This window comes from Falco naumanni, chromosome 5 (genome assembly GCF_017639655.2).
Source record: "Falco naumanni isolate bFalNau1 chromosome 5, bFalNau1.pat, whole genome shotgun sequence".
NCBI lineage: Eukaryota > Metazoa > Chordata > Aves > Falconiformes > Falconidae > Falco > Falco naumanni.
The window spans coordinates 91,668,303-91,687,146 of NC_054058.1; the positions used below are offsets into that span (position 1 = coordinate 91,668,303).

Consider the following 18,844-nt stretch of genomic DNA (forward strand, 5'->3'; position numbering starts at 1 on the left):
GGGTCAACATTCATTATTATATTCTTAACAAAGAAACTCTGACCCACAGAAAGATAAGAGTCTATCAACAGGATTGTGAAGTGAGAAAGTATCTGTAGGTATACAATTGCTGCTGTAAATGGTTACTAAAATGTGCAGAAAAGAGAACAGATGCGTCTCCATGCATATTTCAAAAATAAAATGCACCTTCTACCTTTTGAACAGAGCAACAGGCTGCCATCCCGGAATAGGAATTTAGCCTTGGGATTCCCAGTGGCTGAAGCACTACTGTCTATTGCCAGAATGATCCTGACAGACACCAAGCACACACGTTACAAGTTAATGCACCCAAAGTAACCTCTCAAAAAGGAGCACTGACAGCTGGCAGAGAGAGGCAGGGAACATCCAGCACTCGTGACACCAGCTCCTTAGAGGGGTTTGAAGATCCTCCTTCTTCTCTCTAAACTTTACCAAATTTGTCCTATGTGTGTTATAAGAGCATAATGATGGGCAGGAAATTCAAACTAGAGATTAGTGGCTGGTGGGAACAAAAGGATGAAAATTATTGCTATGCTCGGGGAAAAAAAAACATTCAGTGCTTCAGTTCCTTAGACACAAGAGAAGCCTTCAGCATCTGGACACTTACCATGCCAGCGTATTTAAACCATCCCCTACTCTTAGGGCAAACAATGCTGACAACACATGGCAACTTAAACTGCAAGTGGTAGACGGCAACACTCTACTGCCAGCCCGTGTCATTTGGTTACTTTTAACTTGTTCACCCTAGTGGTGTGGTATCAGACACTCCTTCTCATAGCACATAGTCTTGCTGATCCCACAAGCCAGGAAGGTGAAAGCAGACCTGACTCTCTTTTCATTCACATGCTTTCAAGTTGTTGTAGTCAGTGACATTACAAGGTTTTAAGACATGTTACAGTTTCTAAGAAAATTAAGGAAGGTCAGTGATCTCACAATATCATGACAAGACTGGCTATCACAAGGCAACAAGGATGTTCAGCCTGGGCATGGATTTACTGGGGGGGGGGAAAGGAGCACTCCGTCCTTTAGCATCAGGAGCAACAACCATGTGTTGTGCGGCTCCCACAACCAGAAAAAGGTCTGGATCCAGTTTTGACAGTTCAGTAAGCAAAGGTCAGTCAGGCTAAGACACACACGCGAGGAACAGATTTTGTAAAGCTTATTACAAAAATATGCCATTTACCTCCTTCTCTTTGAACTATGTGGTACAGATGAACCATATGCAAGATACATTCCAGATCTTGATCTTGGTAGCCTTTCTCGTGCATGTCATCCACTGAGTCTGGGTAGATGACTTGATCACGTAGCGTTCCAATAGACATGTAGGGCCTGAGAACCAATACAGAGAAACCAGTAATCTGGAGCTGACTCCAAGCAAGCATATCTTGCTGACGCTCTATGGAGCAGATTATAATGCTTTAAACACCACATTGCTAAAACTGGATTTATCTGTGGCTGAATGTTTGTTTTGTTTTTTTTTAAACTTACCCTAGAGACATTGGGTAGTTTCTGTAACAGCTGATTACAGGGTAGCAACAGGGGTAGTATTAGCATGAAAACAAAATGAAAGATCAGGCAGAATAAACATCCACTTCACAGACTATTCTGAATGCTTTCACTTGGAATCAGGGAAACTCTATGCTTTATTCAAGGTTTGGTGCACTTAGAAGTTTAGAAATCAAATTACACACTCACATGTGAAAAGTAAATTGTAACAAAACCATGGCTCAAACTGGAAAAGACTTCCGTGGTGCAGCAGGAGACATGCAAGTCAGGCAGGAGAGCACCAAAAGCCTGCTTTGCACTCTACTCTTCTGGACTGCAGAACTGAGACTGGGCATAACTTAGCTGGTTCTAGAAGCCAGTTTAGCACTTCTGAATTGTAAAAAAAGCATACATTAGAGAAGCTGATCAGCTTAAACCCTCCAGCACCAGCCTCCCTTTGCAAAGCACAAGGCTGAGCTGTATGTGAAGCAGCTTCTGGATCACGATGTTCCCAGATCAGGTAATACCATCCTTCTTACTGAAACAAGCTGTCTCCACTTTGGAGCCATAGTCCTCAGTCATGGCTGTGTCCCTGGAACGGCTATGGACAGTCTCCTCAATGTCATGAGTTGTTCCCAGACTCTGGTACAGCCCAGGCCCCCAAAATCCTCCTAGTCTCTAAACAAAGTCAGCTCAAAGAACAGTTTTACGGTTCTCTAAAAGATACCGGGCCAGTCAGGCTAGGATAGCAAAGGCAATCTAAGACACACCTATTTGACCATCTCTTTTGCTGCTCTTGTTCTAAGGATTTCTTGTGAAGGACAAATATCCATCATGTCTCACAGACACTGCTGATAGCTCTTGCAAGCTGGAAACACCCTGACAATGATCTGGGAGATTTTGAGTTTGGAAGGGAAGGTCAGACCTAAAGAACAGTCAGGCTCCGGACTCTGTTCTGCTTTTTGTGCCAAGAGTTACACTAACTCCCTTAAAGCTCTGTTGCCAGGGGATGATGACAAAGAGGAGCAGTTAAAATTGGGCCAGGAACAAGGAAGCTTCCAGGCAGCTTGCTCTTGCCACTGAGGACTACTTCCAACTAATTCACGGCGTGTTGGCGAGGGGTCAGTTTTCTTCCCTGAAGAGTTCTGGACCTGCATGGTGGGACGGTCTTAGCCATGCAGAGGCTTTCCCTGACAGAGATGTATAATGCCTTAGCAGATTTCTTCCCTTCCCTTGGAGGTGTCTCTGCAGAAAGGGTGGATCTACCATTATTATTCTGAGAGTCCCGAAAATACACCACAGAGTAATCTAAGGAACTCATAATGCAACAGACGTAGAATTATAGAACTAAAGCTGCAACATGGACTGGAAGTCACATTCGAGCTGGCATCGGCTGCATTGGTTTTAGTGCTGCAGACATCCATGGTGAAGTGTCTGTACCTGCCTGTAGTTAAACTACTTTCACCACCAGCAGCTGAGCGAGGATGGGAAGGGCAGGGGATTCGAACTGCTCGCAAATATTTGGTCAGCTCCTTGCTGCGGGCAGGCACCCAGATGGAGCAAAACCAGAACTGCAAGTCAAACACAAGCACTGCTGCTCCTCTTTGCTCATTGTTCTGCTTTTTACTCATTGTTCTGCTTTGTGCTCATGGTGGGAAGAGTGCCATTCTGGGCTGCTGCATGAACACTAGCGTCAAGTGCAGCGAACCATTTATATTAATGGGGATATTGCAAAATCTCAGCCCTAAACATTATGTAACATCTTTAAGTAATGATCTACTACATTTCCATTGTACTCTCCATCTAAAATTCCAAATGGCTTTACTTCTTGCATATGCAGAAATCACCTCACTCGCTCCAGGCTACCGCCATCTCTGGGACAGAAGACAGCAACTCCACCTGGGCTCAGAAAAGTTTGAATCAGGTTGTGCATAAGACTGTGTAATTTAGGTGAGGCTGCAGATAAGGGCAAGGAGGACGTGTATTTTGTCTGGGGTTTAATACCTTACTTTCATAAAGTATGATCCTGTAACGACTAGCAGCTCTGAGATTTAGCCTGCAGCACAATCGGGAAGGCAGCACTCAAAAGCACCATGCCAGGATTTTGTTGCCACGCTGTTTATTGAGTCACCAGCATCGCTTCCTGGTACAACTGGATTTTCCTTGTGGCCTCCCATCTAAACCCATCAGTATTACCAAGCATGCCTCTCCCCACCTAGTTTGTAAAAATTAAAGAAAAGCCCAGCCTGCAGTGGAATAGCAAACCCTGTCAATTACTGACTAAATAGTAGAGACGAAGGACGGCTTATGGCTATGGGTCTGTCCTGGGAGGTGGGAGAGCACATTCCGCTTCTCCCATCCTATTGGGAGCCACCCATGTCCCCGAGGGGACACTTCATCTTGCTTGGTATAAGATGTCTCCTTTGAGGCTCCACCTCTTGACAACAAAGAGAGGCACCTCTGTGGTTGTTTGGTCCCATTTATTTTAGGATGGCGATGGATCGGCTCCTGGGGATGTCTTCTCCCTCAGTGGGGGACAAAGCCCAGACAAGTAACTTAGATAACTAACTTCTAAAGTGCTAAAGTTAGATGAGATCTCATCTAACTCATAGTCTGATCATTCTGATCATTCAGATAGTCTGATCATAAGCCAGATTTCTCTATCCATAACTTGAAGGCAATAACCTCCTTATCTGCCATGGGTGCCACAAAGTCAAACACTAAAATCTGTTAAACATCAGATGTTACTGTAATTGAGGTTACATGTGTGTGATAGCTAGACATTAAGTAGTAAGAAGTATGAGTAATTGGATAGAGCAACCATGAAATTTCACTTTGCCAGTAAGCTCCTTGTCAAAATACTGTTTTCATTACATTTTTAGCAGTTCAAACAAAACCAATCTAATTGTCCTGAAGCAGCACCTGAGTTTAATTGAATTTAATTGATTTCTGATGGAGTTTTTCCTTTCAGCCAGAGTGTCTGTGTTCCAGTCTCAAAGAAAGCACTCTTACAGACTCTGAAAGCAACTCCTCTGCCGTGCAGCGGTCATATCTTTGGCAGTAATACCTCTGCAATTGTTAGTTTTCTTTCTTTCTTTCTTTCTTTCTCTGCTCTCTGAAAAAAGATTCCTACACTATTTTTGAGAGACAGGATGCTCAGTAATGCTTGTTTAAAGCTTTGGTATCAAACCTCCAGAAAGGTAAGAAAACTTACTGATTCTTGCCTGGTTTCCTGGAATTTCAAGGCATCTACTGGAAGAGACACTTTCAGTTCTCATAAACTGACCTTTTTTCCAGCAGTTTGATGGTTTCATTTCGCTAGTAAGAAGCCATCATCCCTAAGGCTTATGGCTTCCCCCTTGCAGTGCAGGCTTTAAAGAAAGGTGGCACAAAGACATGCTGTAATCTGAAGTCTGTGGTATGGACAATTCCCCAGTGCCCCATCGACACAAGACATTGTGTACAATGTTGGCAAAATATTAGAGAAATCGTATGGGGAGGAAGGGCAAGTGTTGCCAATGATATTGAGGTTACCTTTGGGGAGGGAGAAGGGGGCACATGCTACAAGACATATTGGAGTACATACCAGTCATGTTTCTCTCCAAACAGAGGACTTAAATGCTGGAGCTGTTAGGCATAAAAAGAGATGTGTAATGCCAAGTCAAAGAGATTGTGGATTAACACTGCACACTGCAGCCATGTAGTACTAACATCTAGCACTTCTCTGATGTCTTGAAGAGCAAAGGGCTTCACTCTTTTGGGTAGCAAGTTAAGGAAGATGACTTGCTTAGATGTCAAGAAATTTCTGTTCCAAAATTGGAACAAGCCATACCCACTTGAAACGTTTACAAATACTTCCTGAATGTATTCAAAGGTGTTTTCATGCTTCATGCAAAATAAACTGCTGACAGAACTGATAACCTGTTCTGAGATCCATACTATCATTTTAAAGAATGACAGCAACTAATCGATATGCACTTCAAGAGCCTATAAAGCAATATGAATGGTCAGAGTTGTAATTATAAGCACCCTGGAATAAGAAAGGAACCAAAAATATAACTTAAGTGGCTGGCATCAGATTTTAAGGGATATTAGCCCAATATAAGTGCCCAAGGAACTGCTTCCAGATACAGTCTGAAGCCCACCTTACCTTCCTTGCCACAGGCTGTGATTCACACTTCCTCCATGGAAGGTGTAGTCTAAAAACATGTGGCTTATGATTCTGGAACCCATCTGCATACCCCTGAATGAGCAGTCAGGACCTGACTTGCCATTTGCTGTCCAAGTGTGTTTGCAGTTATTATTGCACTATTACTTTCAGAGATACACAAAGTTATGTGGGAAAATTATGTGTAATGCAACTATAAACTCTTGGCTGACCCGCTTTTTAAGTTTCTGTTTCTGGCTGACAAGATGCCTCTCTAACATACCCAAATGGGAGAAAGGGGAACACTACATCTGGGATTCTCCTTTTCAGATAAATTGCAGATTGAATTTTCAAAGGAGACTGGGACAGCTTCAGACTGCAATTCAGAGTGCTTGCTTTGACATCTAAACCAAAATGTATTCCAAATTTAGGCACCTCTATTTAAGAAGATGATACTGAAGCCCAAGCTCCAGCCATGGAGGTACCTTCCTAGGAAACTTGGCAGATTATAAGGAGTCAGTGCTTGCACTGAGGAATCTCCAGTCCAGAAAGCCAAAGGTACAGCTCACACCTACAGCTGTGCCGAAATGCTGTCTAATTCCCTAAGAGGTCCAGTACAGCATGGAGTATGAAAGCAACAGTTTTAAGTCCAGCAAAAAACACTGCAGCTACTAGAGATGCAAGATGAGGGGCTGTATGTCAAGCTAATGGTTAGCAAATCTCTTCCAAGAGCTGCGTTCAGGCTATGTTCTCAGCTTGCAGGGCATTAGATTCCTATTTTTCTAGGCTAGCGTCCAGGTTAAAGAGGAGGCAAAGGGAGGGCACCTTCTAATCTTCCCACTGAAGCAAGGAAACTGCTGCTAAGAGGCAGGAATCATGTCTGAAGAGACAGCTATTGGCAAGAGCTTAATTATATACTATACCAATCAAGTCTGCAATTGGAAGGGGTGAGACATTAGTACCAGTCCTTGTGCCTTATATTATTTATGTTACTCCTTTTTCCCCCAATGTTCTTTTTAATATAAAATGCAGTAACTATCCTAATCCTTCAGTAGGACCGTAAAAACATATTAAAGGGGGTTCTAAACTTATTTAGGTCCCAGCTCTCAGGAGAGGGCTTGGTAGAGATAAAGCAGTTTAATGTTTAGCTCTCAGTTTGGCACCTAAACTTCAGTAAAAGGCAGGAGTTCAGACACACATTTGTAATTAGAGATTGCTGTGGATTAACTCTAGGTGGCTCCCTTTACCTACTAGACAATTTTTTTGGCTACTTTTCCAACAGCCCTAAACCTCTGCCTGACTACCTAGGGAATGCACCTATATTTAGAATTTTCCATCATGTTGCCGGTGCCTCGATCCCATTTTTTAGGTACTGCAATAACTCGGCTGGAATCACGTCAGAAGCACTCCAGCTCTTGCCGTGCTCCTGATTTAGGTTAATAGTAAACACCCTACAGTTACCAAAAGCAGCAAAGCTTCATCAACAGTGATGCTCAAGAAATGCCAACCTCCGCTAAGTAAACTGATCTGGATTCCTAACAGTTCTTCGGTGACATTAATAAAATAAACTACTGATGGCACCACCACTACAACTTTGAGAAAATAAAATGTCTTGAATGAATGTGAATTAAGTTTTTTTTAAGTACTGTTGTATCCACTACTCTTACAAAGAAGGTGGTATCACCAAAATGTTAAAAAATAATAAATAATATTATATTTAGCAAAATGTTAAAAAAGCAACAGGCTCAGTTTATTGCACTGTATCTAGTTCAAGGGATTTTAGGGCCAGCTAAAGTTTCAGCAACCTTCTGAAGATATAAATAATTGATCTCTCTTTAAAATACCCTACACTGAACTCTACTCTCCACTCATACAGAACTAGCCATGAACATCCTCTAAATATTTCAGATAGATCAGTTACCAGAGTGCAATGTAATTAGCTTATAGCCATTAACATAGTTGAGAGGAAATGAAATGCACAGTATGAAAGGCTGAATTCTCAATGCATATAATTACAATCTGATATCAAAGGCTGAAAAACCCCCATACTAATCACTCTGTGGCTTTCTCTGCAAAGAAGCTATGCATAACTGCAAGCAAATAATCTGGGAGGAAATAACAACCAGGAAGGTAAAAGAAACCTATAATTTAAAGTGCTATTCATACTCAGGTATCATCTCATCTCATGATTTACTTATTCACCATTACCAAGATCATTTACAATATAACCAGAACTGGTCAGATGGCACAAAAGTTTAAGGTGAACAATTCACAAAATTATACAGTTCAGTCTATTTGTACCTTGTGACAGGCAGAGACAACAGAAAGAACACAAGAACGCATATATAAAATTAAAAACAAACCCCAGACAATTTCTCCAAAATACACGCAGCTAATGCAATCTGACATAATTATACCTCCTGCAATGAATCAAATCAACCAGCCAGAAAAATGAAGGAAAAATACTCTCCTTCTCTTAAACATCCAGTTTTTGCAGGCCCAGTCTTTTCATACCTCTGGCAGTCCTGATAATAAAAGGATTATTTGGATGGATGATCATGAGGATCAATGAATCGAAGAGAGAACAATGAGGTGTTCTGGACAAGAGTCTAGCCGGCCAGTCCCACTAGGCATACCCCAGCCTAAGAGTATTTCTGATTTTTATCACAGCAGTGTACCGCAATACGCAAGGCAGTTTCCCTCTTTTAGAACAATCCCAATTTATTCACGATTTTGCAGATAGGAAGTGAGACCTTACTTCACAGAGAAGAGTATGTATAGACAGTGAAGCCTCTAGAGCAGAGGCTGCTTTTGGTCTGGGTTTCTACAATGCTTAGCTGTCCACGGCATCATCTTTTCCATGCACTGGGATATGAATATGCAAGCAATACTAGAGCAATCGTGTGTCTCTGGTGAAATACCCTGCCAACAGGTCAGAGGTCACACATTGCACTGACCTCCCTCTCTAATCCTCTGTGCAACGCTGCATTACACAGGACAAACGTGACAGTGCAGAAAACAGAGATGCACTATGTATATGGATACATGGAACATTATTATAGCCATTTTATAAGCATTATAGGTACCTGAAGTGGCCACAAGGGAGCTGTACTAATCTCTAGCAGAAACTAAAATTGATCGGGTATAATTAATGCAAAACGTTAGGCAGATAAACAAGCCTGGAAAAGTCTTCCCTCTTGGGAAAGACACGCTCCCATCTAAGCCAGGCTAGTGCATGCATGCTGAACTGCAGAAAAAACCTACCTGCTACATGCTACCACAACAGAACAAAGAACTAGAAATTCAGTGTTCTGGGGACTACAGAGCAGGATTTGCAGGAGAGAGTCATCTCAGCTACAAGTTACTCGTCCAAGTCTGAGTTAGTCACCCCAGGCTCTCTTTGTAGCCAATGGAGTCCTCTAGTGAAATAGTACCTCCAGTAGGTCTCATGCCTTAACTATTTGTCCTAGGACACAGGACGACCAGCTGCAGTGACCTGAACTGGAAGACTACTGTGTATTGAGGAGTTAGCGATCCTCAGAACGGCTGAGCTGCGTGGGCACAGGCCTGTGCTACACTTGGCTGCACTACGTTGGGCTGTGCTGTACCTTTAACTTGGCCTTCAGGCTTGTGCTGTGCTGTAGCTGTCGCTTGGCTGCAGGACAAATTTTGCCAGCTAATCATAACAGAGGCGCCTGCAAACAACTCCCACTTGGCACCAGCAATTACACCGCCTGCTTTATCTTGAAGTGAAGCAGTGTGTTCTCATGCTAACTTCCTTTTGTTTGACAGCAGAAATTATAAATGGCATTGTTTACTTCTAAGAAAATCCTATCAGAGTGCTAAAGACCATAATGCCAGTGAACCTTAGCATGGATGGGACCAAGTGCAGCAGGCCATGCTGTGACTAGAGGTCCACCTGATGCTGTGCAATGCTGGGTTCCTAGCACTGGATGGGATGTTAAGTGCCACAAAGATGATGAAGAGACGGAGCATCTCACGAGGAAAGGCTGAGAGAGCTGGGACTGTTCAGCCTAGAGAAGAGAAGGCTCCAGGGGATCTTATGTATATAAATACCTGAAGGGAAGGTGCAAAGAAAGTGGAGCCAAGCTCTCTTCAGTAGTGCCCAGTGACAGGACCAGAGCCAGTGGGCACAAATTAAACTAGGAGAAGCTATCTAAGCATCAGGAAACAACTTTTCACTGTGAGGGTGATCAAGCACTGGAATAAGTTGCCCAGAGAGGCTGTGGAGTCTCAGTCCCTCGGAGATACTAAAAAACTGTCTGGACATGGTCCTGGGTAAACAGCTCTAAGTGGCGCTGCTTGAGCACAGGGGCTGGACCACATGACCTCCAGAGGTCTCTTCCAAACTCAACCATTCTGTGATTTCCTGATTCTTTATGCTATCAACTTATTCCTTATCTCTAATAAAAGGATTTTTAATTAATTCATTAGAGAGTTTGAAGACCTTTCTTACTGGCATCACCAATGAACACCTGTTGCATTGCAACAGCGAATCACCCTCCGGAGGTAGACAGTTTGCTCAGTATGAAGCTCACACAAGAATGTCTAACTTCTAGCTGCCTAACTGAACATGGACGAATTCTGCCTTTGGCGTATGAGTTGATGGTTTACGGCTTTAATTTGTTGGGGTTGGGAGTTGAACGCTTGTGTAAAAAATGGCTAATGCTCATCTCTCTGCAAGATGGGTAGTTACTAGTGAATACTGCATTGTCTCCAAGAAATGCAGAACAGAACCACCGTGCCGAACAATGCTTACATTTACCTTGGAAAGCACAGTGAGTTGGAGAAGGGACACGGGGCGAGATCCTCAGCCTGCAGGCAGGCAAACACAGGACTATACCCCAAGAAATGTGTCCGAGCGAGCAGACCATGGGGAGGCTGGCAGAGGACTGAAGGTCCAGTTCACCTTGGAGCTGGGACAAAGTTCTGGAGCTCAGGACACCGAGGCAGGCAAAAGGCAGGGCCTGTAGTGCATGGGAAAGGACTACCACCTTCCCTTCAAGAGGGAGGTATTGGCTGTGCCTGCTGTCTGGGTATTTAAAAGCATAGGGCACTGTAATGACAGTTCCTGATTGAAAACTGTCATAAGAAGGAGGAGAAAGGACTTAAGGACTTATTCCCAGGGAAGACTACACAGTTGTTATTAGAGCTTTCAGCTGTCCTATCCTCACAAACGGTGGCATCCTTTCAGTCTTTTCATATCAAGCCAGGCAGGTTTTGCAGTTTATTTTCTTCAGTGCTTCCCAGCGTTACATAGCCAAGTTGCTTCTCATAATTTGATATGCATAAGGCATTTGAAGCATGCTTTTTGAGAGTCCTAGGTAAAACATTAATGAAATAGTAAACATTTGTCATTCTGTTCATCTGTCAAAGATTCTATGTTGCACAGCTGCAACATAGGGCATTAAGGTGGAGATAACTGCTAATTACACTTCTCTGCAGAAACGAAGTCATGTAAATGCAACCACCAGATTACTCCCTAACATGCAAGTTTGTCCATACCATTCGTTACACAGCAATCTCAGTTAACCTCTAGGTGAACTTGTTCCCCTGGCACTGCTATCAAAACTAAATTTTAAGGTAAGTGGACTGTTTGTTTCAGCAAAATGAACCTAGCACAGATTAAATAGATTGTCAGTTGCTTTGCTGGATGGATCCTATAAATACCAGCCACATACCCCGTTCTTATAGTGTCTAGTGACTTCATATTCATAAAATGTTTGTCAAGCTTAACCTGACTATGTACTTAGAATTTTCAAAGCTTACTTTTCCCAGCTTTTAAATGAAGCTCCATAAACAGTCTGGCACATACATGGATGTCTGGAAAGGTGGTACAGGCAACATGGAATTATTGGTGCTGAATGGACACTGGATATTCAAAATTCTATAAGAAGCAGCAGGTGGGGGGTGGAGGCATTGCAAGCTCACGCTGGCAAGAACATGGTCTTCAAAACACATTATGCAACACAGAGCAGCTGATTGCCAGAGATCCTAGTAGAAATATTCCTGCAACTGGGCGTCCTCGCAGACAAAAATTTAGCTCTTTTGAAACATTGAGGAAAACATTTCAAAAAAATGTAAATGGAGGAAGTTCTACTTATTAGTGACACCCATTTTTGTGCTGGAGCCAAAACAGGATATACGTGCTTAGTACTGAAGCAATACGCAAAATAGGAGGAATACTGCTTTGATTACAAGAATGGATTTCACCTTTTAGTTGCATACAGGTCACGGTATTTAATCAGACATGCAGCTGGCAGCACTTTACATTATACTTCTGTGTATCTGTCGCTTGGTAGAAATGCAGTGAGCTACTGAGTGGATCTTACTTCTCTGAATGACCAATTTCTTGTACACATCACAAATAAAAGGGACTTGGCTCACACCACGTTAAAAGACCACATTGTGCTTTAAGTGAGACAACTCCATGAGTCTGGAGAACGAAGTCTCTCTATCTATACAGAAGTTGGTAGTGATAGAACCTGCTTCAACCGAAAAGACCACCAGCAGGTAAAGAGACAATACTGGAATCTCTAAACCAAATTAAGCCTGGACTTCCCTGGCGATTCAAACTTGTCAACAAGGGTCTTCATTTGTATCAAGCGTGGTACTGGCTTCTGTGCTTCAGACTACTGCCCAGTAGGAAATGCACTTGTCGCCATATGGAGTAAAAGTTGAGTATAGTACAACACATCTCAATCCCTCACCCACATATGTCCTCCACAGCCACAGCTTGCTCCAGACATACCCCCAGTTTGAAGGGACTGAGGGTCCAAAACCTCAAAGCATGCTGAAGTCTTTCACAATCATCACTTCAGCTGTAGCCTTTAAGATTAGTGTTGGATTTATGTAAATACATTTTAAATCTAAACTAAAGCCCAATGCAGCAAGCTGACTAAAGCCTTCAGTCTGGGATTTCTGCAACACTTTGCCTAATAACAGGAAAGACTTGTGAGCTGTGCTTTAATTAGCTGACTCTTGCATCTGGCCAGTAAGGCAAACACCTTGCATGGCTTGAGAGGGAGTAGCAGCTAATCCATAAAGCCATTTTCCACCTCTGTAGGTGAATCTTGTTCACAATGTGCTGCCAAGAGGTACTGTCATTACCTGGGATCAGTTAGCACATAGACCTAATTAAAAACCTTCAAACTTTACAGCTTTAAGCGAGCCTTCAGTAGAAATGGAGAGGTCTCCCAGTGATCTTGGCAGGCAAAGCTTCAGCTAACCCACAGGGCAGCAAGACAAGAACTTTTCTGTTCTCGGTGAGACAAGACAGGACTTCCTTCTATCAGTGAGAAGTGCAAGCGTTTCTATACAAGTCCCAGTAAGCCGAAATCGTAAAAGCTATGCCCTGGCTGAGGGGACAGCTTAACAGCCCTCTCAGATGCAAGGCCACACTTTTTAATCAACAGCAAAATACTGAGTTAACCTGTCTTGAATTGATCAATTTGAAAAAGGGAAGATATAAAGTAGCAGCTGATTTTTAAAGCAAACCTTTATGAAAACAGTATGCATAACTGAAGTATGTTATGTTTTGTGTTAACGTTATCTAAACACAGACCTTCTTCTCACCTGTCTGATATGTGGCGAACTTTACAAATAAACATATTTAAAAGGAGCACTATGAACTTGATAACAATAACAGGTAGATGCAGTGTGCAGGGAAGCAGATATCTATATAGCGTGACATGAACGGATGGCAAAGTCCTGAAGGAACACGTCAATGTGGTGGGGCACTATCAGCAAAATGCTGAAGGGCAATTAACTGCTAGTGCACTGTTGGCATGTGCAGAGTACAGCTTAACTCCAGCTGACCCAACTAAAAGGATCATAGTTAAAGAAAGAGCAGTATGACCCGACAAGAAATAAGGATGTGCAAAATACAACATAGCATAGAGACATCTGAGCCATCTAAATGAGATGAGGCAACAGAACTAACACAGGCGTATTTGCAAGCACGTCATTTGGGCTACTTCTCTTAACAGACCACATACTAATGAGGAAGTAGTCTAACACAGAAGAACCATACATACTACATAGGCACATACTTTCATATGTAATATAGGGTATCTGAAAGTGAACACAACAGTTTTTGTAAGATCAAATTGTTTAGGCAATCAAGATTTGTCTTAGGAAACAACCTCATTTTAATGACAGTGGCCACTACTAACTATCTTCACGCTTAAGATAACAATCTTCAAAGTTCATGTGCTTATAATGTAAAAATTACTTTCATAATTTCATTATTTATATCTCTTAGAAGTGAAATATCCTTGCTTGGTTTCATCCACATGATGAATATCCTTGGACTACCTGAAGCAAATCACATCAGACATTTGGATTACTCAACAGAGCCAAGGAGAAGAAATATATCTTTGCAGCTGATGCAACTTTGTTTAGTAGCCAAGGATATTTTTAGAATGCAGAAGGAAAAACACCAGACAGAAGAAGACTTGTAAAGGAACCCCAGATAAAATACCCGAAACAGAGCAGACATGCAAAACCAAACAGCTTAGGAGGGCCAGATAAACCTTTGAACCATTACGTTCCGTACTGTCCTAACATTAATAAGAAGGCAACAAGATATAGGTACATAAATCTTAAATTATGAAGAACAAACAACATTTAGTACTAGTATATCTTTGGTTGCCTCCATATTAGCATCTGACAAGCCTGGTGTTGAAGGAAAGAAATATTAGAAATCTGTTTGAATGACCAGTAGAAAGAGAGCGAATACAGAATTGAACCATCACTGTGACCACGGAGAAAGCGGTCAGGGTTGGTTTTCTACTAGAATGGTGCACAGAATTACAGAGAAACTATGATTACTGCTGGAGACACACACCCTTCTCATGAAAATACCCACATTAACAGTAGAAGCAATCTGGAGAGAAAAAATCAGTAATAATGGATGAGGAGAAAAGAGTACAATGGATTAAGAATTACTCTGAGCTCTACAAATGTGAATCAGTCCTCAAGAAAGACAGAGAAAATGCTGATGGACATTTTAGATATGTGCTGTGCTAGGAAGACTGAAGAGTCGTGATAGAAGGTTACAGAACCAACACAGACTGTGTGAGACATCCCTCCATGCAAATAAGACAATAAGACACAGCTGGCAGAAAATTATTAATGATTTATATCAGTAACCCAGTGGTAATTACAACTTTACTGCAGCTTTATGGTGCAGAAACATTGAGAAATATTCCTATGCTGTTGTCAAGGTAACCTGCAAGTATGTAGGTGTGCAATTCTGCTGGCATTTGAATCAAATGAGGGAGAACTAAGAAAATGAGAGCCAACGTGCAGAATCTGTTTCCTTACAACTGAAAAAGCTGAAATTTTTAATTGGAAAGCAAGAAGAGCTGGAGTAAATGTTAGGAGGAATTGTATGCTACAGCTCACTAATTCCACAGAGGTGGAGTCTCCTTCCATGTTTAAGACCAACAGAGTAGGAACAGGACACAGTCTGGAGAAATCAGACTACCTTCGGATGTGGTGCTGATATACTATGAAAAAGATTGACTGCTGCTTCAGTTCCTTCAGTGCTACATATACATCGTATGGTCATATCTGTAGCATTGGTACTCATGCTACCCACTACATATTTTTTTTAATTATTTATTACTTAAAATGATTTTTCTGAATTCTGGTTTGAATCACAATTCCTTATCAACTAGAGACCCACAAGCATTCATTTTTTCATTCATGCTACCTTCTTGACCAGTTAATTAAAAGAGGAATGCAAAGAGGTTGTTAACACAAATGAATTTTACTTTGCAAAAGAGGGATAGAGACGTAGAACATCTAAGAGCACACACTCTGCCTGTTATGGATGCTCCAACGAGATGTGACAACTTGTTGAGCTGTGACCAGTTGCTAGCACTTATCTATCTTTGAAAACAAGCTGTTTCTGGCACCAATATGATGCTGGACTGCTTAAAACCTCTTAAAGCCTCCCTCTTTCCTGCCCACCACCCTCTTTAACAGGCTTGTCAGAGACAGTGGCAGAGCCCCACTCAAAGAAATTCCTGGGCTTCTCTCTCCCTGCCCCCCAAAAGGGCAGTTCGTCCCATCAGCATCCACTAGAACCATGACTGATTAAGGGCAAATTCTGCATGGCCTGACCTTATATAAGGGGAGAAGAAGAAAAAAAAAAAAAATCTCACAATGATTCACAGTAACATCTAAAAAAAGCAATATGATGACCACAAGCAATCTAAAAAGACAAAAAGATAGGGTCTCTCAAGGCTGTTTTAAAACCTACATACTGCTAATTAAAGCTAACTAGAAAACATTTGCAGCGCTGATGAAATTTGGTGTATACAATGAGATAATTCACTTTTTAATAAATTATACTTTTGTGTGTAGCTTTTGAACTCAGCAAAAGCACATGATTTCCCACACATTTCTGGCATACTACACTGGAACATTACAAACAGAGATGAAAAAATAATCTTTTCAGTGAGCTCCTATTTACTGTGGAGTATTTCACTACTTAGTACTGACTGTATTCTCTACCATTCGCTGTGTGCAGATGAGGTTCCCACATTTGATTCAGGAGGCTGATGCAGAATTAAATTCAGCCACAGGCACACAGGAGTAAGCTCTTACCAGGCTCAATGGTAACTGCATCCACTCATGGAGAGCCATCACCCATATTCTTGGACCAGAGACATAATGTATACACTTCAACACAGTGATGTCATTCTAACTCGCTGCTCTGACGGACACCCACCAATTCAAGAGCCTTCTGCTATACCACAGTTTTCACCTACCCACCAAACAAAAGAGTAAGGTAGATTGAATCCAGGTGATACTGTCCTTCCAGATCCTCTCAGTCTGGAACATACATTTTACCTAAAGTTATGCTGAAATATATACATGATAAAACGTAGGTTCGGCACTATCCCAGTCTGCATATTTATGTCTAAAAAAAGATAAACAAATAGAACGTAATCCTGACCAAGTAGCAATTTGCACAGGGTTAATAAGCAAAATGGCTGCACCAGCAGCATCTTCCAAAACAAGCTGCTTTAATTTTTGAACTTCAGAACAACTTACAAACCACAACACAAATTCTAAATGTTTTCTAGACCCAGAGACAGAAAAAAACCCCACCCAACTGAATGTGTAATTTATTTAGGCCATAAATAAATGAACTGTTAAAACACTCAGAAATGGAATACAGGCAGAAAAAAAAATAAATGCCTGGACCATAGAAGGCAATCCACACAAAAGCTCTAAAAATCCAGCAGATCTGTTGCAAATCTGGTCCAGAAATATATAAACTTCAACTTAAAACTGAATCTCCTTCAAGTAATTCTTAAGACTCTGTAAGCCCAAATAACAAATATACTGGGCAAAAAAGCAACTCAGGATCCTCAAAGATCCTAACAAACAAATCTGATTGACTGCTGTCCTATATCAACACCTTCAGCCACACTCATCCACAAATCACTACAAGATTCAGTCTCACAGCCCCTTCCCAAACACAAGACACTTACTAGTGACAGGCGACACTTCTGAGCCTACAGAACCCATACTGACACAGCTGAACTTTCCCCCAAATTAATTCTTAAATCTTCAGCCACAGTAGAGGTGCAGTACTTTTGAAGAAGAGCCCTCTGTGTCACTCATTGTCCCATCTACCCAGACACTGCTCTGTCCCTTGGGAGGGAAATACCTCAGTACTGCCTAAAAAACCCTCCACAAGTGCAGAGCTCACAGCGAGCCAAGCCATAGCAATGTCTCTTAGATGTCCCGAAGACATCACAGCAACACCCTTTCTCCTGAGGATGCTATTAAGATGGGCTGCATACAAATGATACCTTCAGGGTACACTGCAAAGACAATATGCCAATCCCTACATGGCTTTGGTCACAAAGGGCTGCAAAGATGCTGACTGAATCTCAGTTTCTGACCAGAAGTTTTGAAATGTTCCAAAGAAGAGGTCTGCTGGACAAACTCCTCTAGCACTGCAAAGTTAGGGGAAACAGCTAACAAGGAACCGTTTTTACAGAAACGAAAACTTATCAGATATGATTCAACCCTCTCAACCAGTACCCCGGCAAATTTGCCTGAACGCAATGTGAGACTGTCTCCTCGCATGGAAAAAAAAAGGACACAAGTAAAAAGGAAGGGCTGTAGGCAAGCCAGCCTCAGATGTTGACCTGAGAAGGGCCTGGGATCATACAGAAGAGAGGCTGAAACTCAAGATTTTCGGCAAGAAAAAAGTAACTCAGAATAGCTTTTGTTCTGCCTAAGAATAAAACTGATTTTAAGAATGCCCTGCACAATGGGAATTCTGAAATATTGTTCTGAAAAACATTATAATAAAACATTTTGCTCCAAATTCCTGAATGAAACCCTCAAGTGGCTCAGAAAAATGACAATGGCTAGCAATAAATTATGTATATTTGAAAAAAATGATAGATAAATGTTTTCATTACCTTCACCTGCAGCAAGGAAAATCTACTTATCAGTAATAGCTTGTACTTTTTAAACAAGACTACAAACTGTACCATGAATACTTCTTTTGCCCATGGGAAGAAATGAACTACAGAAAGCAATCAAAGATTCTCAGTGTTTGATTTTGCTTTTGCAAAACAACCTAGCTAGAAGTCTCTAAGGAGATATTCCAGAATCAATTGCCTTACATTATGTTCTGAGAGTCCAACAGCAAGTCAGAATACAAAAAAAGCAAGAGAAAGCCATGTTTCCCTTAGTGAAATGAGCACATATTATTAAAAAGGCAATTTGCAGTTAATATGGGATTGGATTCTGGTCTCAGTAGTGTAGAAGTTGATGTTCTGAAAATTATTTTAAACAACTCAACATTTAGGAACCGAACCACTCACTTGTTTTGATCTTTTGTTTTAAAGTGAAATCAGAATTAAGATCTATTAGGTCTATTTCAAATTTCTTTCCGATTCTAGTCTGTTCCCATGATCCAAATCATCCAAGACTTCACCCATCAGGGAGCACAGGCCTCATCACAAGTATATGTAAGTCCTTTCCAATGACTGAAGATTTACATCACCAACAAGAAGGGAATTTTTTTTTTTTTTTTTAAGCATTCTCCATGCACCTGAGGCTGTGCTTACCACCTTTTAACTCGGCTATACATATCACAGATTGACAATGACAAAAGCAGAGTCAAAATTCAGG

General features: G+C 41.6%; 1 protein-coding gene across 2 annotated transcripts in view; it reads right to left on the reverse strand.

Annotated features, from left to right (window-relative positions):
- ABCD2 (ATP binding cassette subfamily D member 2) overlaps nucleotides 1-18,844 on the reverse strand; it is a 49,825-nt gene that overhangs the window by 15,873 nt on the left and 15,108 nt on the right. For both annotated transcript variants that reach the window (XM_040594804.1, XM_040594803.1), the window contains exon 7: nucleotides 1,202-1,347. In XM_040594804.1, coding sequence (XP_040450738.1) covers nucleotides 1,202-1,347 — 146 coding nt within the window. The remainder of the gene's footprint in view (nucleotides 1-1,201; nucleotides 1,348-18,844) is intronic.